Here is a 26,052-nt window from a genome sequence, read left to right on the forward strand (position 1 = left end):
TGGTGGCCCTGGGGTCCAGGTGAGGCCAGCCACGGCCAAGGGCTTGGTGGCTAAGTCCACACCCCTGATCCTGGCCAAGCGCCCACCTCGACCCCCTTCCAGCACCTCCTGTGAGCTCCTGAATCAAAACTAAGGGTCTGGACTATGGGGTCCCCCAACTCCTTCCCAGACACCGTGTGCCCTTTCAGGCTGGGGCCACGTGGCCCCTCTTTCTACCACCCCCTCCCTGCTAGAGCCTCCTCCCGTGCACACTGGGGTTCTAGGGGAGGGGGTGGGCACACAGCAGCCCCCCCCAACTCCGGCCTCGTGTGGAGACTGCGGCCTGGCGGGACCCAAGGATGTCAGGAGCCCGCTGTCCTCACGTCTTGCTTCCTGGGTTGTCCCAGGGAGGGACGTGGCCCAGGATGCTGGGACACCTCAGGGGTGACAGGGCCAGCCCCGTGCCAACTCAAGGTGGACGCGCCTGGGCCCCCACCCCACAGGACGAGGCCCAGTGTGACCGGCGCAGCCGCGGTGGAGCAGGGCGCCCGTGAGATGTGTTGTGGCAGCTGCCCCGCTGCCCGAGGCCCGCCCGGAGCGAACACTGCTGGTGGCTTTAATTGCTTTCACATTCGATAGGCTGGCCTGTGACAGGCCTCTTACACCCGCCCGAGCACCGGCCTGTGCAGCCCCCCCCCCCCCCACCGCAGCCTCTGGGTGTGTGTGTGGGGGGGCGGCCCCCGCTGTGCAAACTGCAGCCCGGTGAGCCACTCGGCACGCCCGCCTCGGCCCGCCACCTGAGACACGGGGATGGGGCCTCCCAGGATGGGCAGGAGGGGACGTGGGCTGGCCGGGGCCGAGCAGGAGCAGGACAGCTGCCGTCCCAGACGGAAACTTTTCTCCCAGTGCAGCCCCTCACTCCATCTGCTCCCGCCTAACGAGCCTGACGGGTTCAGACGGAACCCCTGGAAGCAGATTCCACAGGGAAAAGTACTGTCCTGTGTGCGTGGGGACCGGTCTGCTGACCGTGGCAGGGTGTGCTGTATGCGTGGGATCCGCCTGCTGACCGTGGCAGCCCCAAGGTCTGCCCCAAGCCTCTGCCCTGCCCGGACCCCCAGCCCCAGCCCTTCCGACGTGCAGGCAGCTGGCAAGCCCCCCTCAAGTGAGGTGCTGCCACCGGGCAGGCTGGTGCCCCTCGGCACAGCCCTGCCTGCACAGGGAGGGGAGGGGCCAGGGACCCTGGCAGGGGCAGCAGACAGACGAGCAGGCGTTGTTACAAAACAAAACATTTTTATTTGGTCCATTGGAGCCTGAGTCTGGAAACACCCATGGAGAGCCATCCTACAGGGATGGGGACTGACAATTGGTAAAATAGTCTCTGTGTCAGAAGAGCTGGCCATATATACAGGGTTAAAAATATTCACAGCTCAGAGTAAAAGGGGAGTGGACTGCCTCCCGGTGTTTCTCCAGGTGTAAAAGGCCCCCAGGGCTGCCCGCTGACTGGGAGCTGCAGGACACCGAGGCTGGGTGGGGCCCCCAGGAAGCTGGCCTCAGATGTCTGCGGGCAACTGCAGCTCTCTGGCCTGACAGCAACCTCAAGGGAGGACGGCCGGGTGGCCAAGCGGCAGCTCAGCTCCCTGGGCTTCTGAGGTGGGGGAGGAGCAGGGAGGGGCCGCCGGGCCCTACATGTGCCTAGACAGGGAGCCTGCCAGGGATGCGGACACCAAACAGCAGGGCGGGACCTGGGCCTGGCTGGACCCTGACCGGGAGGCCCTGACCTCCAGCCCCCGGGGCATGGCTTCGATCCTGGCAGGCGCTCCAGGAATTGCATAGTGTCGCCAGAGGGGCAGCTGGGACCTTCCCCATCCCTGGCCCTGAGCCCACGGTCGCCAGGCACCTGCCTCCGGGGACACACTGCTGGGACTCCAAGGACCCCTGCTTGCCTTGTGGGGGCTGGAGGGCAGGGAAATGTGCTCTGGGGGTAAGCTGAGGCGAGAAGGCTCCTGATCTCATGTCCCATGAGGGGTGGTCCCTGTCCTCACCCCCACAGAGGAAGGTGGTCCCTGCTCAGCCTGGAGTCCCAGTCTCTGACCCCTACACGGGAGCGATCCCCGCTCTCACCCTGGGGTCCTGGCTTCTGACCTGCCCAGATCTGGTTCTGGGAACAGTGCCCCTGGCTGCCTCACCCAGGCAGGAGGCCCCAGGCCCCCAGGGAAGAGAAGCCTCACCTTGGTTTGGCCCTGGCAGTCTGAACCCGACCTGGAGGTGGCCGGTCAGAGGGGCCGGCGTACAGGCCCCTTGTGCCAGAGGCAGGTTCGAGGTATTCTGCTTGGTAGCTGGGAGGCCCTGGGCAGGAGGAAGGGGCAGGGAGGAAGGCCTAGGGGAAGCTACTGCAGCTAGTGGCTCCCTGGGCGGGGTCCTGAGATTCTGGTTCAAGCGGCCTCTGTTGGGGTCTCCCTCATAAAGTGCACGTGGGGGCTGGGAAGGTGGGGTGGTCACAGAGGCCGGGGGCCATGCAGGCCAGCGACTTCCGGCGTGAGAGGGGGGCTGTGGGTGCCCCTGGAGGCCGTCCAGTCACTGAGGAAAGCCTGGGCGGCTTTGCGGTGTGCCAGGCGGTGGGTGATGGAGAAGCCTGCGTTGCCCTCCAGCTGGGACAGGATCACCAGGACCTGCCTGGGGGAGGGGGCCGGTGAGGATGGGGGTGGGGTGGGGTGAGGGGTGGGGCCGGTGCCCACCCGGGGAAGGGGCCAGTGAAGGCAGAGGAAGCGGGGCGGGCAGGGGGCGGGGTCGAGGAGGCAGCCGGGCCCGGGCGGTGCCCACCTGTGCAGGGGGGGCACGCTGTCCTGGGTGCGCAGGCTGCCGCGCGTGGACACCACGTTGAAGCTGTCGGAGCAGTCACACTGCACGTGCAAGTAGGACTTGGGATGCCGGTTCTCCACTACCACGATGAGCCCTGCCCAGCCGTGCGTCAGGTAGTAGCAGGTCATGCCCTCGCGTCCCTGGACAGCAGACGGTACAGAGTGGGCTGGGACGGGGCCTCCCCTCCTCCCCCCACCCAGGACCCCGCCCGCCGGCCCACCTCGTGCCGCTCGCCCCGGCTCTCCGTGAGCAGAATGATGGCGTCGGCCAGCGTGGTCGGCTGGGCCTCCACGGGCTCCACCATGACCAGCCTGGAGCTGTACACGGCCAGCACGTGGCCGGGCGGCTGCGGGGCGCAGCGCGGGACTCCCGCCGAGGGGCTGGAGGCTGTGGGGGGCGGGAGTTGGGGGCGTGAGTGGGGGAGGCGGGGGGGGCACAGCGCGGCCCTCCCTGCGGGTGGGGGGCGGCGGGATGGGACTTACCCTGCGAGCCGGCTGGGGGTCCCGGCGTGGCGGGGCTCCAGTGGTTGAAGGCACAGCACACCACAGCGTACTCGCCGGGCTCCAGCATCACGTCGCAGTTGACAAACTTCTTGACCGCGCGCTTGCTGTGGGCCAGCAGGCGGCCCAGGCTCAGGCGGCCACCGCTGCCGAAGGACGCGCGGAACACCAACACGCACAGGTCCAGCAAGTGGCTGTCCCCCGAGTCGGCGCGCCTACGGCCAGAGGTGGGGCTGCGGTCAGGGGAGTCGCCCCGCCCACCTCCGGCCCCGCCCACCGCCAGCCCAGGGCCCCGCCCACCTGCTGCCTTCCTGGAAGAGGGCAAACTCCAGGGACGCGCGCTCCAGCACCGTGAGAGCAGTCACCCCCACGGGCCCGCTGGCAGAGCTGGGGAAGCAGCCCTGCACACGCGCCTCCTGCCAGTCCGAGTGCACCTTGCAGATGTCCACGGAGTCGAAGTACCTGGGCAGCGAGAGGACAGCTCTGCTGCGCTCGGGTGCAGGCACTTCTGCACCGTCTCCACTCCCTGCCCCAGGCCCCAGGGGCATCTCCTGGGACCAGGGTCGGGAAGCCCTGGTCCTGGCCTGTTGCCCCTGGACACCACCAGGGGTCCCCAGCCCTGAGCATGATGAAGGGGGGAGGAGGAGGAGGAGGCCCAGCCCTGGCAATACAAGCCCCTCCCTCACTGATCCTGTGCCGAGCTGGATTCTGGAATGCCCTCCCCCCCCTCCCCCCCCCCAAGCTGTCGGGAAGGGCAGGTGGGGTCCCCAGGGCAGGGCACCACACAATGGGTCAACTGGGGCAGAGAGATCAGGTGAGTAAGGTGAAGGTGGCTGGAGCACAGGGGCTGCCATGGGGCCTGCCTGCAGCGTCTGGGTACCTGATGAAGTCGCTGTACTCCATCCAGAAGACGCCTTCGCTGCTCCCATGTGGCATGAGCTCGCTGCGCAGGTGCCCTGGCCAGTGCGGCCACTCATCGGACCAGCTGCCGTTCCAGGAGAAGCGGCCCCACGGGTTCCGGAGACGCAGGAGCCTGCGGACCACAGGGCTGAGGGCCATGGCCGTGCCCCCACCGCCTCCACCACACATCCACCCGGCCCCTACCTGGAGCCCTGGACGTCCCGGACATCTAGAATGGAGTAGGCGTGGCGGGGACGCAGGCCCAGGCTCTCGTACGTGGCATCGTCCACCTTCATGTTACCCCCACCACAGGAGGCACCCATGAGGAACCTGCACGGGCAGAGCAGCCTCAGCGACTGGGGGCCCTTAGTAAGCAGGAGCCTCTCTGCTGGCCCTGCCCCCCAGTGGGTGGGGGGATAGGAGGAGAGCGGAAGGTAGCAGGGGTGGGGGGAGGGAGGTCCTGCCTGTGGGACCCTCATGAGACACAGGGGACTCGGGAAATTGCTGGCCCAGCCCCCTCCACTGTGGTCCAGGAGCTCAGAGGCCTTGGGCTCCAGTCCCCACAAGCCTCCTGAGGCTGGCTGGTCCTGCCGGCTCCGGGCTGTGGCCCTCGGAGGGCAGCAATACTGCCCACTATCAGCCGAGAGCACAAAGCCGTCTCTCCCAGGCCTAAGGTTCTGAGCCCTTCCCACAGACACACTGGCCAGCGCGTGCCAGGTCTTAGAAGGGAAACCCCACTCCCACCAGGTGCCTCCGTGGGGCTCTCTCTCCATGTGGCTCCGAGTGGGCCCTGGCAGTCACCAGAGGCCCAACTCAGGATGAGGCCTTCCAGGTCAGGCCAATGGGCAGCATCCTGCCTGCCGTAAGAGATGCTGGCGAACTTGAGGTGCAGGGTGTGGGCCAGAGGGCGCGTGTCCCGGTTCTCCCACCGCTCCAGGCCCCGGCCTGGCCGTCCCCTTGTCTCGCCTCTCCTCCCAACGCCGCTGACCGCCACAGCGCCCGCCCCTCTTACCCAGCCTCCTTAGAACTCAGCATTTTGGCCCAGATGAGGTCAGTGTCAACGGGCTCCTCGCGGGGGTTAGTGGAGCTGACCTGCAGCGCCAGGCTCTCACAGGGGGCACCGGTGAGCGTGGCCAGGCCTTCGATGGCGCGCCCCGCCTGGAGGGCGAAGTAGGAGCCGTGCAGCTTGGCCAGCGCCTTCTCGATGAGCGCCACCCACAGCTGCTTCCGCTGAGCCTACAGGGAGGGGCTGGAGTCGAGAGGCCTGGCGCCCGCCGAGACCCATGATGCCCGCCCCAGGCCCCCCCCCCCCGTCCCGCCACCTGGGAGAAGAGGAGGAAGCCGGCCTCGTCGCAGGGTAGCATGTCGTCCACCAGCACTGTCGTCCACGTGCCGTCCTTGCAGAGCCGCACCTGGTAGGCGCCCTCTGCACACAGGCTGCGTGTGACCATCACCCGCTCGACCAGGTCAGGCCGCTCGGCCAGCACGGCCAGAGCGCTCAGGAACCTGTACGGAACCAGGGCCTTGCTGTGAGCACACTGGGCCTTCCGCCGCCCAGCCCCCTGTGGGCGCCCCGCTCACCAGCAGTTCCCCAGCAGCCCCTGCAGGATGTCCGAGGGCCGGAGAGTGTGGAACACGGACCACGAGGCGTTGTGGTCCCTGGAGACGGAGCAGTTGATCTCGTGGGGCCGCAGCCACTGCCGCACACGCTGCTGGACGCTGTCCCCCGCGGGGAAGCCCACAGACTTGGGCCCAGGGGGGAAGCTGTCATCCACGAAGTTCACACTGTTCTGCAAGGGCCATGGCCTCACACTCAGTCTCCTCCTGGCTGAGGCCAGAGCCAGCACTCTAAAGATGCTGCCTGAGCCCCAGAAGCAAGAGGGTGGGTATGTGCAGCCACCCTGACCGATCTGGAGGTCCTGGCCAAGGCTTTGTGTGAGCCACACCACGCCATGTGGACACGGGGGACACTGCACATCCCCAGCCTGGAAGTTACAGGGATGGCAGGCATGGGGGTGCGGAGAACCTGGGATGGGGAAGCCAGGGCACAAACCCCCAGACAGGCTGTCAGGGTGGGCTGCTGGCAGTGATGGGGGCAGCAACCTGAGGGGGGACAGACAGTCCCTCCAAGTGACGTGGGGGGCAATGCTCCCCTGGACTCAGGACCCCCACAGCTACAAGGGCAGAAGAGAGTGAGGAAGTGTCCCAACCCCGAGTTTCCGCAGGGTCTCCCTGGCTGGAGGAGGCACCAGGCCTGCCTGTGGCAAGAAGCCTGCACCTGTGTCCCCACCTCCCCGTGGCTTCACCATCTACGGGAAATCACAGCCGAGAAGGGTCAGGAGTACAGACCCTCATGCGTAGACAGATCAAAGGGCAAGGGGTAGGAGACCAGGCTGGTGCACAGAGCTTGGGGAAGAGAGTGCTGGTGCTGTCCCTCCGGCCAGAGGAGGACCACCCAGAAAGGACAGAAGGTGCAGACACCTTGGTCGGGGGACGGGGCGGGGGGTGGGGGTGGGGGGGCGCCACAAAGAGGAGACGTCTGTGGAAGCAGAGTGCCAGACCCGGAGCGGGGCCACCATCAGCAGGGCGCTCACCTCCCGGCAGAAGGCCACGATGTTTTCCCAGAGGGCCTTGGCCTCGCCCTCATCGGTCTGCCGCCGCTTCTCCACGTGCATGCTCTCCCTGCGCCTCAGGGGCGCGACGCCCCGGCGCTGGGCCACCAGGAGCTGGGGCGTGTGACAGGCGGCACAGTGCTTGGCCCTGGGCGTGTTGAGCAGAGTGCAGGCAGGGCAGGCCCACTGGCCTGGGCGCTCGGGCGGCCCCACGAGAACCGGGCAGCTGGCCTTGTGGGCTGAGCAGGGACCGGACTTCTCGGCGCTGCAGTCGGGGCAGCGGGTGGGGGGCTCACCGTGCTCCTGGAAGCCATGCAGCTTGGAGCAGCCGCACGCGGTGCATCTGGGGGCTGCCGTGGGGTTCCGAAGTGTGCACTTGGCGCATGACCAGGTGGTGAAGTCGGGGCTGGAGGGGCTGGCTGGCTTGTAGCGCACAGTGTCTCCAGCCAGGTCAATGACGTCGCTGCCCGGCACAGCACCGCAGGCCTCGCAGCGGGCAGGGCTCGCGGGGCCGGGCACAGAGCAGGAGCCACACCGGTGCGGCGCAGGGCCACCCTCAGTGGCCTCCTCCTCCAGCATGCTCAGCCTTTTGCTTGACAGCAGCTCTGCCAAGCGGGAGGCCCCGGCTGCGGTCCGCCCTGGGCCCTGGGGGGGCCCCTTGGAGCCGGCAGTGGGTGAGGGCTGGGTGGCCTCAGGCACCAGTGGCTGCAGCTGGGGGGGAACCTCGCGGCGGCTGCGAGGCACAGGGTTGTTCTGCAGGGTGGGCGAGAAAGGACTGAAGGACGGCACCCGGGGGGGCTCCTGGTCGGTGGCAGAGGGAGGGTCAGCTTCGGCACCTTCCCCGGGCTGGGGTGGGGCAGGTATGACGTGGAAGCCGGCGGGGGCCACGATCTCGGGGACCACCAGGGCCTCGGGAGGGATTCTGGGCAGCGAGAGTTTCCGGGGGCCTCCGCAGGCCGAGCAGGAGCTGGCCACGGGCGTGTTGTGCAGTGTGCATCGCTGGCAGGCCCAGCCACTCCCAGGCTCTGCTGCCCTCTCCTGCTCCTCCTCCTCTAACTCCTCTTCCTCCTCCTCCTCCTCCTCCTCGGGCCGCCCCCGAGCTGGCTCTGAGGCCGCCAGCCCCACCGTCCGCACGGGGCCGGCTTCCTCCTTGCAGCTGCCCCTGGGCTCCGCCAGGACCCCATTGATGATGGGCAGCAGGGACGTGCCGGGCACAGGCTCTGGGGCAAAGCCGCACACCTCGCAGGTCTCCTTGCCCAGGAAGTTCCGGAACGTGCAGCGGGCGCAGGGCCATTTCTGCTCCTCCACGCTGAGCCGGAGGATGTGGTCGAGGTCAGGCTTGTGCCGGGGGGCCTCACAGATGGAGCACTGGCGCTGTCCGGCTGGGTTCAGGAAGGTGCAGCGCACACAGGACCACTCCCCAATCGCGGCCATGGACCCAGGAGAGTGCGTGTGGCTGCAAGGGAAGGTCCTGATCAGTGCAGGCCCGAGTGTCCACCTGGGACAAAGGGGTTGAGCCGCAGGGTCTGTGTCCTTCTGGGCTGTAACAGACATCGGCCCCATGAGCGCAGCCTATGAGGGGCTCGAGGATTCTGAGGAGTCAGGAGCCCTCAAGGCCTCCAAGCGACCTCACAGGTCTGTCCTCAGACCCCTTCTGGAGGGGCAGACCTGTGGGGACAGAGCAACGGGGTCAAGACACGCTACCCTAGTGGCCACGGCGCTCTGCTGGGGAGGCGGGCAGTCTTTAGCCAGTTCCAGGAGAGAGTATGAGTGAACTTCCTGGACGGGAAAAAGGGCATCCTCAAAAATCTACAGCGAACATCACACCCAGAGGTGACACGCTGAGTGCTTTCCTCCCAAGACCAGGGGCTCAGCACTGCTGGTCAGCATTGTACTCGAGTCTCAACCAGAGCAGTTAGGCAGGAAAAAGAGGTAAGAGGCATCCAACTGGAAAGGAAGAAGTAACACTACCTCTATTTGCAGAAATCCCAAGAATCCACAAAAAATATACTAGAGTTGGGGCGCCTGGGTGGCGCAGTCGGTTAAGCGTCCGACTTCAGCCAGGTCACGATCTCGCGGTCCGGGAGTTCGAGCCCCGCGTCAGGCTCTGGGCTGATGGCTCGGAGCCTGGAGCCTGTTTCCGATTCTGTGTCTCCCTCTCTCTCTGCCCCTCCCCCGTTCATGCTCTGTCTCTCTCTCTGTCCCAAAAATAAATAAAAAACATTGAAAAAAAAATGAAAAAAAAAAAAATATACTAGAGTTGGGGCGCCTGGGTGGTTGAGTTCGTTGAGTGACCGACTTCAGCTCCGTACCTTCAGCTCCGATCTTGCCTCACACTGCTTGGGATCCTCTGCCACCTGCACCCCCCCACCCCCACCCCCGCCGCTCCCCTGCTCATGCGCGCACTCTCTCTCTTAAAAATAAATAAACATTAAAAAGAGAAACCACCAGAGCTGATAAATGAATTCAGCAATGTTACAGGGCACGAGATTGACACACAAGCGTCAGCTGGGTTTCTAGGCCAGCAAGAGCTTAGGAGAGCAATACCACTTCATCCAAAACAATGAAATATCTAAGGATACATTTAACTAAGGAGGAGAGACTTGTACCTTGAAAAGTACAAAACGTCACTGAAAGAAATCACAGAAGACATGAAGGAATGGAAAGACATCCCCTCGACCGTAAGACTTCATACGGTTACAATGACAGTAATTCCCAAGTGATTGATAAAATCAGATTCAATGCAAGCCCAATCAAAATCCCATTTTTCTTTTCTTTTTTGCAGGAATGGAAAAACCTGATTCTAAAATTCATATCAAACTGCAAGGACACCCCCCTCCCCTCAACTAGCCAAAACAATCTTGCAAAAGAACTCAAGACAAGGACAAAGCATGTATCTACATATGGTCTGTGTGACCAATAGGACAGAAGTGAGCAGTCTGGAAAACACCCTCACACATATGGTCAAAACTTTTTTTTTTTTTTTTAATTTTTTTTTTTTCAACGTTTATTTATTTTTGGGACAGAGAGAGACAGAGCATGAACGGGGGAGGGGCAGAGAGAGAGGGAGACACAGAATCGGAAACAGGCTCCAGGCTCTGAGCCATCAGCCCAGAGCCTGACGCGGGGCTCGAACTCCCGGACCTCGAGATCGTGACCTGGCTGAAGTCGGACGCTTAACCGACTGCGCCACCCAGGCGCCCCAGAAACTTCTTATTTTTTAAGTAGGCTCCACACACAATGTGGGGCTTAAACTCACAACCCCGAGATCAAGGGTCACATGCTCTGCCAACTGAGCCAGCTGAGCACCCCTCGTCAAATGATTTTAGATAAGGGTGCCAAGGCCGCTCAGGTTGAGGGCAGTTTTTTCAACAAATGGTGCTGGGATAGCAGGATCTAAGCACTAAACAATGAAGTTGGGCCCTTACCTCACACCAGTAACTCCAAATGGATCAATGACCTAAATGTAGGAGTGAGAACTATAAAACTCCTACAAAAAAAACCCAAGTAAATTTTTGGGACCCTGAGGGGCGCCTGGCTGGCTCAGTCAGTAGAACATACAACTTCTGATCTCAGGGTTGTGAGTTTGAGCCCCACACTGGGCATAATGCCTACTTAAATAAAAAATAAAATAAAGAAAGAAAAAAAGATAAAATTCTGTGACCTTGAATTTGACAATGGGCCAGTTACGACACTAAAAGCACAGGCCAATAAGGGGAAAATCGGACTTAGAATGAACAGCTTCCATGCTTCAAAGGGCACAGCTGGACAAGTGAAAAGATCACTCATAAAAACGAGAGAGAATATTTGCAAACGTGTCTGACAAGGGTTTTGCATCCAGGAAATATAAATAACTCCTGTAAGTGAATAACAACAAAAAATCTGTTTTAAAAATGGTCAAAGGATGTGAACGGACATTTCTCCAAAGAGGACACACAAGTGGCTATGGAAGCCTGTGGAAAGATGCTCAACATCACTGGCCACCAGGAAAAGGCAAACCGAAGCCCCCGAGAGGCACATGATGGCTGGCCGGAATCCACAGTGCAGACGACAACAAGGACCCACAGGCACCGGAGAAGAGAGAACCCGTCGCCGCATCGCCAGCGGGAATGCGGAGGCAGCCCTCAGCACGTGACAATTACCACCTGACCCAGCAATTCCTCTCCTGGGTGTGCACCCCCAACAAATGACAACTGGTACCCCAGCACGCACACACATACTCAGAGCAGATCTATTCACGACAGTCAAAGGTGGAAACAACTCAAAGGCCCGTCAGTGAATAAACAGGTAAACGAACTGTGCACTGTTATTCGGCCCTAAGAAAGAATGAAATTCCGACACAGGCAGCAATGTGGATGAACCATGAACACATGGAGCTAAGTGAGAGAAAACAAACACAGAAGCACAAAAGACTGCACGTTGTAGGAGTCCATTTACAGGAAATCTTCACAACGGGAGACCCAGAGGCAGTAAGAAGTGTGGTGGCCCCCAAGGGCTGGGGACAGCTTCTTAAGGAGCACCGAGGTGATGAAGTCCGGGGACTGGGTAGAGGTGATGGGCACACACAGTGTGAATGTACTAAATGCCACTGGTCATTCACTCTGAAATGGTTACTTGATATTGTATGAATTTCATCTCAAAAAAAAAAAAAAAAAAAAAAAAAAGAACTCAAGGGGAGGGCCTAAGTGACTGGGGGTCACGCCCACTCAGGGCCAAAGGCTGGCTCCCCCAGCCCAGCTACTTCTTTGGTCTCTCTGGGGACCCTGGGCAGACATCTGACTGCGAAAAACAGCCTAGCAGTGGTCCAGGCTCACCCGCTGGGTCAAGGGAGGGGAGGCTGTATCCTGAGGGGCTGGGCACTGCCCACTCACCTGCTCACTACCAACCCACACCACCGCAGGCCCGCCCTGCCTGGCCCCACGGCACTGTGAGAACCTGCCCTCCCGTGGCACACGCCCAAGCTGCGGGGGCCACGCCCGGTGAGGCCCACCCGCAGCTGGCAGTCCCGTGGGGTTGTGGTGGGGAGCTGGCCAGCCCAGGGGCATCCCGGGGGAGGTGTTCAAGGTCAAAGGAGGCGGGAGAAAGGGGAGAGCCCCTTCCACCAGCAGCTTATCCCGAAGTGCTGGCAGTGCCCAGACCCGAGGGATCCCGTGCCCCTCCCAGGACGGGTGGCTGCAGGGCTGGCTACACTCACAGTGCACCGCACCCTGCCTGGAGCCCCTGTCCCTCGTCCCGAGGGGGCAGCCTGCAGGCACGGCCGTGTGCCCCAGATGCCAGGTGCAGTGGCCACAGAGGACACAGCACCTCCCAGCGGCTGGGCTGTGGCGTGTGCGTGTATGGGTCTAGTAGCGCTGGAGGGCAGTGCGGGGGTGGGGGGGGGCAGGGTGCTCCCCGCTCCTCTGCCGCCTCAGATGGGTCAATGCCTGGGGGCGGAGAGAGCCCTTCCACCTGCTTCTCAAGGGCTAATCTGGGTGCAAGGGGGCATCTACACTCCATGACACACAGTCTCCTCACCGATTGTAGCTCTTCTGCCTGGCGGAAAAATCAATTGTTCTTTACAAGGCATGAAGCCCGTGCTTCTGATGCTGTTTATGCCAAAACCTTTTGGTTCAGGAAGAAAGAAAAGTTGCCTCTTCAAAAAAACACAAAAAAACAAAACAAAAAAAAAAACCCAAGCAACAGGAAAGTTTCTCAGGGCCCAGGGCAAACTCTGTGAAGCCACCTTCCCAGCCTGTGTGGCCGAGGCTCAGGAGCCAACACAGCCTTGCCCACAGATGGCAGTGCCCAAGCAGACAGACGGGCGGTGGGGTGCATGGGTGCCAGGCTGGGCTCAGTACAGGCACTCAGCACCAGCAGAGAGGGGCACACGAGCTTTGGCCTTGGCTTCCGTGCTACAAAAAGCCTAAGAAATCTTCCTGGAGACCACTGGGCCCTCCCCCACACTGTTCCCCACTCAGAGAAGGGTCCACAGTCAGGGTGTGGGTCACAGTGTGTGCCCAGAGACACGCACACAAGCATGGGTTAAGTCCTAGGCTGCTTTCACCCCAGCTCCAGGATCAGGGCACGGTCACTCACCCCGCACACCTCACCTGGCTTGGTCGCGGGGGCCACCAGAGCTAATGTGACACTCTGGAGACCGTCCACTCCCGAGTGGGGTCTCCAAAGAAAAGCCCCTGGCCCTGGTGCAGGAAGGGGAGATGACACCTGTTCTAGGACACATCTGCCCTTGGATCCAGGGCTCTGGGGGTCCTAGATGCTCTAAGCAAGGACAGCATGGGGAGGGAGGGGGCCCAATTCCCGTTTGCCCTCCTAATCTGCCAGCTGGCCAGTCTCCCACCTGGGCCCAGCTAAACTTGAGGTATGGTGTCTGTTGGTCCTGGCCAGCACCTGGGGACACTGGCGGCACGCGGCAGGTTTTGTAGCCATCGTGGTGGACAAAGCACACCAGGAAGGTTCTGTCTGGGGTTCAGAAAGGGTTAAATCAAAGTAGTGCCCGAAACTCAAATTTAGCCCTGTGCAGGGGCGGCCCTGGGGATGGCGGCAGTGGCACGGGGGTTCCCAGGACAGGCAGTGGTGAGGGCACTGTGCTCCCTCACTGACCCCTGCAGCCCACATCTCGGGGTCACTGGGCAGGCTGAGAAGTGGCTCAGAGGTCAGTGACCTGCTGACCAGAGGCCCCTGGCCCTCACCTCCCTCAGGTCACCTCCAACTCCACAACCCCAGAACCCCAGGTCGCCCCGATGTGACGCAGGGCCCGGGTAGGAGCTGAGGGCTCACAAGACACTCAGAGAGGCCAGAGCACCCAAGCAGCCTGGGAGGAAGCAACGGCGTCGGGACCCGGAGCCAAGCCAGACTCCAACACAAAGCGCACCCGAGCGCCACGACACCACACAGTTCAGGACACGGGCTGAGTTGTGTCTTGGGAGGAGCCAGCTGCCCATGGAAAGACTTGAGTTACTCCTTACAACAGAAGGCCAAGTCAATGGGAAACTGAGGCACTTGTCCAGAAAATCCCAACTCCAAATGCCCACCGTGCCCTCAGTCTTCCGGGAGTCGCCGGCACCCGGTTCCAATTCAAAAGGGAGGCTACGGAGTTCCTCTGGGGGCACACTGTAAGCTCCCCCTAGTACCCAGGACACGCACGTTTGCAGGAACACGGACGCTAGTGGTCACCAGCGCAGGGTGCAGCACAGCCCTGGGGGGATGCCTTTCCTCCCCAGACAGTTGAGAGTGGTAAGTGGTGTCCACACTCAAGGCCCTCAGTGAAGCCGCCAGACCTGAGGCTGTTAGGGTCCTGGGCAGGCCACGCCAAAAGGTCTGGATGCCCCACTGGCCGTGACCACAGAACCCCTGACCCGAGGTCTCGAGGCAGGCCTAGGTGCCCTCCTCTGGGGTCATCCTCCTCATTTCTGTGTTCCCAGGGCTTGCAGGAGACGATGCCCTCGGCCACTGCTTATGGATTAAGGTGAGAAGCTCCCAAGGCCTGGCGGTGGGTTACAGGGAAGCCGGTGCAACGGGACGGTCCCGGCCAAGGAGACAGCGTGCCCAGACACGGAGGCTCTTCAGTGAAGGGCGCCCTCCAGACTGGCAGAGCGCCCAATGCGTGTGTGCGCGCGTCCAGGTGTGCGTGTGGGGAAGGGTCCTGAGGGGTGGTTGGGCGTGGGCACCTGCCTTTCTGCCCCATTTCCGGCCATCTGCCTGGTGCAGCTCCCCCCGACCGTTTCTCATCCGCAGTCGGGGCGTCTGTCAACTCCTCCTGCTTCGCCTGCTGCTCGCAAGGGCACACAGCGACTGCCCCGGGTCTGGCTGGCTGCAGGGGGCAACAGGAGGAGCCGCCGGTGCCCCAGCCCAGGGGAAGAGCCTGGCAGGAGGCCAGAATGAAAAAGGTTGACTCGGTTCGGCAGCGTGCGCCAGGATCCAAAGTCTGACGGGCACATGTGTCCCTCAGCACGCTGGGGTGTGGTGTGCAGGGCCCACACCTGGCCTGCTGCTCCTTTCGGCCGGCCCCCGCCCCAGGACCCAGTAAGGAATTACCCCCAGGAAGGAAGGAAGTGGGCATTTGTGAAAAGCGTGTGGACAGACGGGTCACACGGGGAGATGCCCCACGTCATCGGTCGGGAAGACGCAAACCAAACCACATGGGGATAGTGCCCCGCACCCGCCAGGGTGTCTGGATTCAACCAGGCAGATGGTCACAAGTGTTGGCCAGGGCGGGGAGAAGCTAGAACCCTCCCCCCCGTCACTGGTAGGGACGCACAACAGTACAGCGCTGTGGAACACAGGCTGGAGCTGTCTCAGGAAGTCGGGCAAACTTACAGTGACCCTCGGCAGCTGTAGCCCTGGGTCCCCGCCCAAGAGAAAGGAAAACGTGTGTCTGCACAAACGCTTGTACGTGAATGCTCACGGCTACACGATCCGTGAAAACCAAGTGGAAACAACCAAGTATCTGTTAACTGAGAAACGGATACAACAGGACGGGGTCCGTCCGTACAAGGGGGTATTTATTATTCAGCCACAAAAAGGAATGAAGCCCTGACACCCACTGTCACGTGGACAGACCCTGAGGAAGTCACACTCGGTGACAGAAGCCAGATGCAAAAGTTATACGATTCCACTGGTATGAAATTTCTCGAAAAGGCAAATGTACAGGCAGGAGGCAGGATGGCTGCCCGGGGAAGGGTGGCAAATGGGCAGGGTCCCCGGGGGCTCAGAGACCTGGAAGCACAACTCTATGGACGTCCAAAGCCAGGCAGCTGCACGCTTACAAGGGGGTGAATTTGAGGGCACGCAAGTAGACACACACAGATGTCTACCCGTGCGTCACCAATACCGTGACGAGGGAACAGAGGAAACTCCTCCTGTCGCTCACTGGGCCACCAGGCCCAGTGCCTCCTGCCACCGGGGTAACTTAGGTAAGACGGCCAGATGCCGCCACCGGCTGGGCTCACTTCTCCAGCACCCTGCAGGGGCCTCCAGTGCCATTCCAGAAGGGAGATCCGTCAGGACCCTGTCTACTATCCACCTAGCCGGTGACCCCAGAACAGGCCTGGGGTCCAGACACCAGAAGACTGTCCTGCAGAGTGAGCACGCAGCATGGCAGGTGCCTGAGCGAAGGTGTGCCGCCACTGGCGGGAGTCACAAGAGAGCAGGGGCTACCACTGGAGGTACCCTGAGTGCCTGCTGAGCACGAGGCTCCCCTCTCCAGCGAGGCCACAGGAGGGGCCAAAGTCAGGGGTGGGCCATCTGAGCCCAGTCCCCGCTGAGACCTGAGCAGTGGGCACAGCGCCCAGGCTGCTCCCCACCAGTCACCCCAGAACTCCTGGGGAAGGGTACCCAGGTGACTCAATGGGCGGCCTCGGCGGAGAAACCTGGGCGGAGCCCGGTCGTGCCCGCAGCTGGCTTGGGCTGGCATGTGAAGGCCTGCCTGGGCAGGGGCACCACGGCAGGAGGAGCAGCAGAGCAAGCCCTGTACCTGGCAAGCAGGCCACACAGTCCCTGTCCCAACTACACCAGCCAGCCAGGCCCAGACCCACGCTGCACGTGTAGGGGGAGGGCTGGCGCCCCAGGTTTTCTCCAAGAGCCTCTCAAGTCTCGGGCCTTGTGGGGGAAGCGACTTGCCAGAGGATTCTCAGAAACAGGACACCCCCCCCCCGCCCCCGCCCCCTGCCCAGGAAGGGTCACTCTGACACAACAGCACTCCCGCCCCCGGGCCCTCCCCTCCCCACCCTCTTACCTTCGGGCCCGGGGACGCGGGGACGGGTGCTGCCGGGTGACCAGGGCACCACCCCAGACAGGCCCCCCGGGGCCGCTCCTACACCAGCCGGCTGCTGCAGGGGGCCCAGGGTAAGGCGGTCCCCCGGGGAAGCCGTGGTCCGACTCGGTCTCGGTGGCCAGCGAGGAGGCGGAGCTCCCCATGGCCCCCGCGGTGGCGGCCGCGCTGAGACCCGGGCCTGGTCACACGCGGCCGGCAGCGGGTGAGGTGGAGCATGGAGGGAGGACAGCGCCCACGCCGGAGACAGGGCGGCCGGGCTGGTCAGTCACACGACAGAAATAAACACAGAGAGAATAAAGAGAAAGAGGAGAAACAGCATGACTCACGGGAATGAACCCCCAAAGCCTGGGGAGGCTCCCCGGGGCACAAGCGACCTCGGGGACCCAGGACCCCCACCCCACCACCAGCGCCCCTGCTCCGCTCCTGACGACCGACCACAGCCCATCACCTGCCCCCCGGGGGGGGGGGGGGGGTTGGGCATGTGGTCTTCAGAGGGCCCCACCCTCAGGGAGAAAGAAGTCACAGGATCACGCTGTATTGTAGAGACAAGGCCTGAGGGGCATCAGGCGGAAAGCAGAGGAGTGAGGAAGTGTGCGCAGTGGAGCTGGGCAGCCCGAGGGACGGCCTTCGGGAGGGGGCACCAAGGACCCATGTGGCCCGGCAGAGGCAAGCGGACTCGATCCACCTGCTTCTGCGGAGCCTTCCTGAGGGTGAGCCTCCCAGGCCAGACGGACCCCAAGGGCCCAGGAAGACAAGGGGACTCTGGCAGAGACGGCCTGCACTCAGGGGAGGCTGTCTGACGCCCCATGGGACGAGGGAGAGACCTCGAGGCTTGTTCCAAACAAGGCAAGTTCCAATGAGGCTTGGGGTCAAGGAGCCCAGCCCCCAGGGGGCCGGCGGCTGGGGTGGGACCGGGGGAGGCCTCTGTGCAGTGCAGGCCAGTGGGCGCCCAGGCTCTAGAGGGCCATGGGGACAGGGTACGTGGGTGGGGCCAGAGGCTCCCCGAGCCGAGAGTGACCAGCAGCACATACGCGGCTCTGGAGGCCAGGGCCGGGAGAAGTTTGGGTCCCCTGCCCCATGAGAGCTCCAGCCAGATCACCCGGGTCCTGTGCACAGCCTTGCCTTGGAGGGATGGGGACGTGGGTGGGACAGAGCAGCGCCAGCCCCCACCACTCGGGCCTCCCCACGGGGCACCGCCAGAGCAGATTCTGGGAGGCAGAGACCCCGTGGCCTGCAACACCGACACCATCCCGCCCCATCCATGAAGGAATGTCTGCGGGCACCGACCCACAGGGGCCGCACGAGCCACAGATGCCCTTTCCAGTCGCCCGGCAGCCGTGTGAGGAAGGTAAAACACATGGAAGGACTCTGAAAGATGCATCTTATGTAATCCGACACGTCCTAACTGTCCCTGCGTCGGCGTGAAATTGAGGTAAAACCACGTGTGAGCTAGTGATACGATTCCAGGCGAGATCCTCGGACTCCGCTGTGATGGCGCCCCTTCGTGTGGACGAGACGAGCTCGAGTCAGACCCCGAACAATCAGAACAGCCCCCTGGACTCCAGTCCACGCGGGAGCCCCTCCTAGGAAGGGCCCGAGTATTTCTGACCCACCTTTCACAGCCAAATCCGGGGCAGAGGGGCCTGAGGTGGGGCCATATGCACTTGAGGGACCGCAGACGCTCAGGCTTGGCTCCAGGGCTTGGGGGGTCCCTGACCAAGAGCTCTGCCTGTGCCCCCCGGGAGAGCAGAGGGCCGGCGCGGGGTGGACCGTGCCACCTGCCCTGAGTCAGTGCCAGCACCAGATGCACCCGAGGCAGGCAGAGCTGAGGAGAAACCAGCCCCCAAGCAGAGTGAGGGTGTGGCCCCAGGCTTCCCAGGGGGATGTGACTCTGCCCGGAAGGAAGAGGTCTCAAGGGCCTCGCACAGGCTGGGCATGCTGTCCGAAGCACCGAAGCACCGTCGAGGACCCACCGGCTCCTCAGTAAGGCCCAGAACAGGTCTTCGGCAGCAGGGAGGTGAACGCTTAGGCCTGTCCCGGTCGCTCAGGGAGCCCTGCACGTGGCTCCCTGAGCACCAGCCTCCTGACATGTCTTCGGGGAACTGGGACCCTTCAGGCCCCATCTGGGGTGGGCTATGTGGTAGCAGCCCAGCGTCTCCTGGCAGGGCAGAGGCAGCACAGGGTCCCTCTCCCCAGGGGCTCAAGACAAGGGGTGCCCTGCAAGGGGAAATGCTCCCCAGAGAGCAGCTGGCTCCAGAGGGCCTCTCTGGGACCGCCAGGGAGGACGGCACCCTGCATCCCATCCCCCATCTTGGCCCCACTGGGGGTAGTGAGACCCCACGAAGGAGCGTCCTGGTAGAGTGAGGCCCCCTGGGGAATGGCCACCAGCCCCGTGCTAACCCGAGAGTGCCACCTGCGCGGGGTGACGTGCGGGAAATTCCGCCAGGGAGGCTGGTCAGTCCCGGACTCTCACGCTGGCTCCGCACCAGAACAACCAGGCATGGGGACATTTCCACACCCTGTTCCACAGGCCCTGCCCCTTAAGACGAAACCCGGGGGAGGGCCTCCTGTGGGGCAGAGCACACCCCGACCCCAGGTGACGGGCATCACGCCGCCCTCCTCTCCTGCAGGGCCTGCTGGGTGGGCAGAGCCCTCACCCAGGCGAAAGAGTGGACACAGGCCACACATCCACACCTCCTGCATCTTCGCTCATTCAGCAAACACCCGTCAGCTGCCCGCGTGGGCCAGGCAAGCGACAACACTCAAACCCTGTGCGTGAAGGGCGCCCCTTCCGCTGCCGTGCCTTAGGACAAGCGCGATGAACATCACGTCTCTGGGGGGGAAGCCAGAGCGCACACGGTGGTGGCGCCAGACTCCCGCGACGCGCAAAGGGCAGCGTGCTTGGTTGGCAACGTGGCGCCGAGGGCAAAGCCCTGCCCGCAGCCTGACAAACCACCCGGGCCCCCTCGGCCTTGTTCGGGAGCCGCTGCCCTAGATTTAAACGGGGCAGCGGCCTAGATCCGGCCTCATGGAAGCCCGGAGGTAGGGCTGCAGTCTCCGTTCTGAGGTGCTGACCAGCAGGGGCTGAGCGGCCTGTCCCCCAGCGAGGGGGGTGAGGCGTGCGCCTGGCAGGGCACGACCCGCCCAGACGGACCAGCACGAGAAGGGCTAGATGAGGACTACTCTGTCCCCCCACCCACCTCCCCTGCCCCTTGGGCCCTCTGAGAGGGTGAGCACTGAGACTTCAGCAGGCGCAGGGCGGGGAGAGTAGGGGTGGAGTGCTGAGGTGCAGGGGTCAGGTGAGCTGCTTCCGCCAAGTGAGAGTTCACCCAGGTGACACCCAGCAGGGGCCACCCACCCTGCAGGGGTCACCATGACTTGTCAACCGAGAAGCCTACGGGCAAGTAAAAGCCACGGTTGGGGGGTGGGGGGGTGAATACACAGTACGGGTCACACCCCAGGAGCCAATCGGGGTGTTTACGGCCCACTGTGTCCTGTGCTCCTGGGTCCCTTAGCCCCGTGTGACAACGACCCGGGTTCCACACAGCTGTATGCTGCCTAACGATGCCTCTTTCCGTATGCACACTCCTCGCCCAAGCCCCTCCCCACACACGCAGCACCACGACTATGTCCACGCTGCACATGCTCCCCGAGTTGTGCTAGTTCTCCCCGGGTGAGAAGGCGAACTTTGTGTCCCAGCTCCTCAACACCCCCACCCAGGTGTCCCAGGGAGCAAGTCTACATGTACCTCCCAGTCCCGCAATAATGGTGAGAACCACAGCAACCCTGACAGGCCGCCTGAGGTCAGCCCCAGGACAGGCCCACGGGGGTGGGCACAGGGGGAGCAGCCTGCTGGGGGGGCACGGGGGAGGCGGGCACAGGGAGGCATGGGGGGAGCAGCTAGCTGGGGGAGGAGAACGGAGGGGGCACGGGGGGGAGCGGCCTGCTGGCAGGGGTGGAGGGACACGGGGGAGCAGCCACCCTGCTGAAGCCCAGAATCGCACACAGCAGACACGAAACCGGGCATTCAGCACCCCCACAGCCTGAGTGCAATTGGGCCAGACCCGCCCTGGGGAGAGCCAGACTTTGACCTCCCTGTACCCCAGGACTGAGAGGACAGCACTCTCCCTCAAGGCCCATCCCGCCAGGGTGCCGGAGTCGGGACTGGACCACCAGGCCAGTAGGGGTTCCCTGCAGCACGCCCTGATGCAAGGTGGCCCCGAGAGCCAAGCTCTCTCTGGGCAGGGCGAGGGGTTGCCTGCACTGCACACGAGCCCTGTGGCCCAGACGCACCCACAGCCCTTGGGACGGGGCCCTCCCAGCGCTTCAGGTGCCAGACCCTCCACGCAGAGGGAAGGCTCCGTGACAGCAGGCTTGCCGGCGGTACATCCACCCGGAGGGCACTCCCTTTCCTGGAAGGTTCTGGACTCTGGCCCTGGGCCTGCACACCCACCCCCAGGCTTATCAGCACGAGCCAGAGTCCACTCCGTCCAGGCTCTGCCTCTCACCCCCGGGCCAGGGTCACACGAAGGCTGTCTTACCCTGGGCACGTGGGCCTGGACAAGGAACAACCCTCATTGTCCAGGCTGTATGCCATCCGGACGGTTCCCTGAGGAAAACGTCCAGATGGGAGCCTGGTGGACACCTCATCCCTGAAGAAGCACTTGCAATTTTAGGGGCGGCGTCCAGAAAGGGTCTCAGAGGTCTCTATTTTTAAGTACGATCATGGAGTTGTCTCGACATATTTTTTAAAGAGTACTGGGGCCAAAAGTTGGGTCCTGCGCAGTCATAAATATGGGACATTGATTTATGTATTTATTTGTCATTGCAGCAAATTGATGGAGTCCCCTGCTGTGCTAGACCCTGACGTGCCAGGGAGCAGGACAATGCTTCCAAGGTTGGTGGCTGAGGGACTAGGTCCCTTTAGAAGCTCCATCTGTCCCTTACCCAGAGAAGGCTAGGGGCTCCAGGACAGCTGCGTGGCTCACCAGCCCCTTGCTGCCTGCTTCAAGACCCCTCAACTCCATGGGCCAGCCAGGGTGGCAGATGGGGCTGTTGAAGATCCTGAGTCCTCAGGGGACAGGGGCTGCCAGAGAAAGGTGCCCAAGTGGGCAGGGCTCCAGGCCAGCAGCCTGCCAGCTACGGAGATTCACCTGGACTCGGACCCCAGCACCACCGGCCACTCTACCCACCGACGGGGCAACCATGTGCAGCTCTGTGCTCCTTGGTACAGGATGACCGCGGTGGGGAGGGGCGCTGGCGGCCTGCTCGGTCCTTCAGGCCAGAAGGGCCCAGACTCCGCCTCGCTGTGGCCTCCTCCACCAGACCTCTGTTGCCCTTAGGCAAACACAAGGCCGGTCTCCCCCACCTGCTTCGCAGGCCACTGTGCCCTGGGAGGTGACGTCACCAGCCTGCTGAGCTCAGAGAGCCAGGTGCAGGGTGAAGGTCGTGGGCCCCGAAAGGGTACCTAGCACTTCCTGTTATCAAACTTGAAAGGAACAATACTCTGTCCCAAACCCTTGCCCTCGGGACCAGGAGCTGCCGCCTGAGGGAACTACAGGATGGCGGTCACGCTCGTCGGCATTTCTGGACTTGTCCACATCAGTCAGGTCCTGGCGCCGGGGCACATGGAGCACCTCTGCTCGTCACAGGGAAACAGGCAGCCAGTGACCGGGGAGAGGAGAGGAGGGCCTCTCCAGACAGACGCACTCACGCACGGGGGTCTCGGGGCTGCCTGCACGGAGGGGAGGGGGTCACTGAGCATCCTTGAGTCTGTGGAGGCTTACACCACCTCAGCTGCGCATCATGAGAAAGGGTACACATTCCAAAACGCTGTTGTCAGAGGAACAGGGACGTTCTCAGGGTCGCAGTTTCTTAGTGCACAGGTTCAATATTGCTTAATGTCAGATGATATGTTCTACAGGGAAAGAAAAAGCACCAGATGTACCCCCTCACTTGGGGCGCCTTCCTTGGCTAGGGAGGCCTGGTAGCGTCTGGCCTCACAGCAGCACAGGTTTCGCGGGGCCGTGGGGACACCTAGCCTGAAGCTCACTTTAAGGGAGGAAGAAGGTGAGTCGGGGAGTCGGGGAGCCGTGCAGCCTAGGCCCCAGGAGCTCAGGCCTCCCTGCAGCCACCGTTCCCGAACGGCAGGGTTCCAGAACGTACCACCTCCCTGTTAAGTGGAGGGAGGGGACTATCAGGCCAGGGCAGACGGTCCTGGAGTTCAAGGTGAATTTAATTGCAAAGGGCAACGTTTTGGAGAAGTGTGGATGCCGGGAGATGGAGCTCCAGAACGAACCCCCTCCGCCTCAGGTCCGGGCTGTGACAGCAGGGGTGGGTAGGGGCTGCAGTGAAGGCCTCCTCTGGACAGACACACGTGACACCGCTGGGCAGCAGCTATCCACCCGCTCTCCTCCCTGACTACCTCACAGCACCGTCCAGGCACGTCCTTCAGCCTGGCCACCAGGGAGGTGGGGACAAAGCTCCCCTCAAGCATGCAGAAGCAAGAGAAACAGGGCACGGAACAGCCACCATGTGTCCCACTCCCATCTCCTGCAAATCCACCCCTGGTACCCAGACTAGTCCTTGTGGAAGGGACGGAGTCACTGACTTCCCAAGCGGCCCCTCCTGGGGTGTCTGTGCTGGGCCAGGACAGCCCTCTGTCCTCCCACAGCCCCCGGCCCCTGGCCCCCTGCACCCAGCCGGCCCCGTCCTGGCGGCATTCACACAGCTGTCTGCCAAGCCCCTACTCCGACCCTGCAGGGACCCACAGAATGATGGGGTGTGGCTGGGCAGGTCTCTAAGCCTGAGAGACGGAAGCAGCCCAACCTTCGTTCACAGAGGGTGGAAGCCAGCAAGGCCACTCTTAATCCCGCAAAACGTTGTGGGGTGCCATTCTGTACTCCCCTGGGAGGCCTGGAGCTACCTGCCAGCAAGCAGCTGGGGAGCAAGCAGCTCAGGGAGCACCTACTCGGTGTGGACGGGACACCGCTGAGCACCAAGGGCCCGCATGCGCACAAGGAGCCAGAGACAGGGCCCGAGAGGTGGAGTCGGAGCCCGGCACAGGCTTCCTGGGTGTTCTCGGCAGAGCGGGAAGGGAAGAAGGTGGGGGAGTCTGAGTCCATGCCGAGGAGCTCTGCACAAGACATTGGGCGACAGACACGATCACAGTCCTGCTCTGGGACATTCCCGGGGTGCTGGTGCTGAATAATGGGGTGCAGGGCGGGACCAGAGGAATGGAGCACTGAGGAGGTGCTGGCAGCCCAGGTAGGAGGGGAGAGCAGGACCAGGGCTGAGTGACCCCAGAGCTCGTTCCGGACGCCCGGAGCCGGAGTGTCCCTGCTTGGGACGCCGGCCCAGGCTTTGAAAATCTGATGAGGAAGCCACCCAAGGCACCCCATGCCTGTCCCCACTCTGATGTGGGCCTCTCACTGCAGCCTCACACTCCGGGGGAGAGCAGCAACCCAAGACATTCATGGACACACGTGACCAGTCACCGGGGCTTCCTGGTTCTTCAAAAAGCCTAACCAGTTTGTTTGACCACACCCTCCCGTGCCTGAGGTACACGGCGGGGTGGGGGACGTGGGGGGTAGGCAGAGGCTGCTGTGTGTCCAACAGCCGCGAATGCAAGCCTGTGGGTGGCTACCCCCTGGGGCTCTTCACCCACCGTGGGTCCAGAAAAGACACCTGCGGTCTTCGAGGGATTTCAGGGCAGAATACTCTTTCCAACTGCCGCAAATGTAACAGGCCATGGAACCAGGAGGTACAAAGGCAGCCTCACGGGTTGGAGACCTGGATGTGCAGCCCCCTGGGCCCCTTGGCCTCAGTCTGCTCATCTGAAAGCAGGACTTACCAGGGAGCCACCCGGGACAGGGGCCCGGAGAGCTGGGTGAAGGGCAGGGGACCCAGAGCAAAGACGCAGGACCCGAGATCGGGGGTCCCAGCCTGGCAGTGTTATCGCTGAGCCCCGGACTCTGCAGGGCTTAAACCTGGCTCTCGGGAGGTCACGAGGTCACCGGCCCGTCGGCCCAGAATCAACTCAGAGAGATTTTAGAGGCGGAAGGGAAGGGAGAGAAGTGCTCCTTCTGGGAGCAGAAAGTAAGATGTGCCCGACCTGAGGCCAGGCTGAGTGTGGCCCCCTGCCTGTCTGGGGCCCTCTTTCTGTGAGTCAGACCAGGGAAACTCTCTGCTCACATCTGAGAAAGTCAGAAGTGGAGGGATGCAGTGACTTCCCCCTCCTGCTCTAGCCCAGTCTCTGGGGGGATGGAGGGGGTCACGGACATGGCACAGCCCACTAGACCTGGCCGACGAGGGGCTCAGGGAGGAGTGCAGGCTCAGCTGGGCCTGTCTGCCCTCCCAGGCCTGGTGGCCCAGGAGCCCTGTCGCCTGCAGTCCGGTCACAAACTCTCCTGCATGAAGCGCCCCTCCCCCCCACTCCCGTCCCCGCGCGCCCCCGAGCCAGTCAGGGCCACTTGACCACACAAGGGTTCACTGGTCAGTATGAGAAGGGGTGGCCAGCGGCCTGGCAAACGTTCTCAGGGGCCACCCCCTGTAACTTCCCTGTCTCCGGAGAGCCAAACCAAGAGAAAGAGGAAGTGTGGGGTGGCCGGAGGGCGCCGCCCCCGGGGAAGTGCCCGGAGACGCGCTGTGGGCAGGGATGCGGGGAGGCAGCAGGGGGCACATCCCCTAATGCAAGCGGGATCAGGACAGGCCTGGAAGATAAGGGCACTCAAGGGCAGCAGGGGCTGAGGCCGCTTCCAGCGTCCGCAGCACCCCGGGGCTGGTCTCCCAGTGACCCAGATGACCCGGGTCCGCGCGCGCTCCCCTCTCAGGCGGCGCCCCCAGCCCTGCTCGGGCTCCGGCCAGCGCTCGGAAGGCGCCGCCCGCCGGGCCCGGGCTCCGGCGGGGGTCCAGGCCGCGCCCCCGACCCAGCCCGGCCCGGCCCGGCCGGACTCACCTCCGCAACCTGGCGACGCCTCCTCAGTCCCCGCGGCCCGGACGGCGCGGCCCCAGGCCTGCTCGCCGGCGCCGGCCGATCCACAACTTCTGCCGCCGGCCTCCCGCGCTGAGCGGCGGAGCAACCGCGCGGCCGGCCCGGCCCCGACCCGGCCCGCGTCCGGCGCCCGCCCTACGCCGCCTCCGTAGCGTAGCGCCCGGCCGGGGCCCCGCGGCTACGGCGCGCCCGGGGCGCACGCGGCGCTGTGAATCGCGCGAGCGGACTACCGCTCCCACAGGGCCGCGCGGCACCGCCAGGACGGAAGCTCGGGGAGGTGGCCGGTGCGCGACGCAGGCCGGGAGTTGTAGTCCTCGGGTGTTGGCCAACAGCCGCTGCGACCGTCTCCGTCCAGGGGCCCGCCGACTTCCCGGGCCTCCCCGCCCGCCAGCACCGCTGGAGAATGCCAAGACCCGCGCCACGGGCGGCGCTGCGTGT

The 26,052-nt window shown here is 63.3% G+C and overlaps 1 protein-coding gene across 5 annotated transcripts; it reads right to left on the reverse strand.

Moving 5' to 3' along the window:
- Positions 1-1,249: 1,249 nt before the first annotated feature.
- CAPN15 (calpain 15) lies at positions 1,250-26,052 on the reverse strand. Of its 5 annotated transcripts, none has more exons than XM_086691740.1 (13): positions 25,579-26,043; positions 16,584-16,879; positions 6,833-8,306; positions 5,820-6,028; positions 5,561-5,744; positions 5,251-5,474; positions 4,443-4,568; positions 4,219-4,371; positions 3,639-3,800; positions 3,321-3,553; positions 3,059-3,225; positions 2,800-2,978; positions 1,250-2,652 (listed from the first exon to the last, which is right to left on the reverse strand). In XM_086691740.1, the coding sequence occupies exons 2-13, from the start codon at positions 16,763-16,765 to the stop codon at positions 2,475-2,477; spliced, it is 3,471 nt and encodes a 1,156-aa protein (XP_086547866.1). In that variant the 5' UTR covers positions 16,766-16,879; positions 25,579-26,043; the 3' UTR covers positions 1,250-2,474. The 5 variants fall into 5 exon arrangements, 3 of the variants coding, with proteins under 3 accessions (XP_086547866.1, XP_086547868.1, XP_086547867.1); XM_086691741.1 differs by having other exon boundaries at positions 2,509-2,648; positions 25,579-26,051; XM_086691742.1 differs by lacking the exon at positions 16,584-16,879 and having other exon boundaries at positions 25,579-26,041.

This window comes from Puma concolor, chromosome E3 (assembly GCF_028749965.1).
Source record: "Puma concolor isolate L17-30 chromosome E3, mPumCon1.1.hap2, whole genome shotgun sequence".
Lineage (NCBI taxonomy): Eukaryota > Metazoa > Chordata > Mammalia > Carnivora > Felidae > Puma > Puma concolor.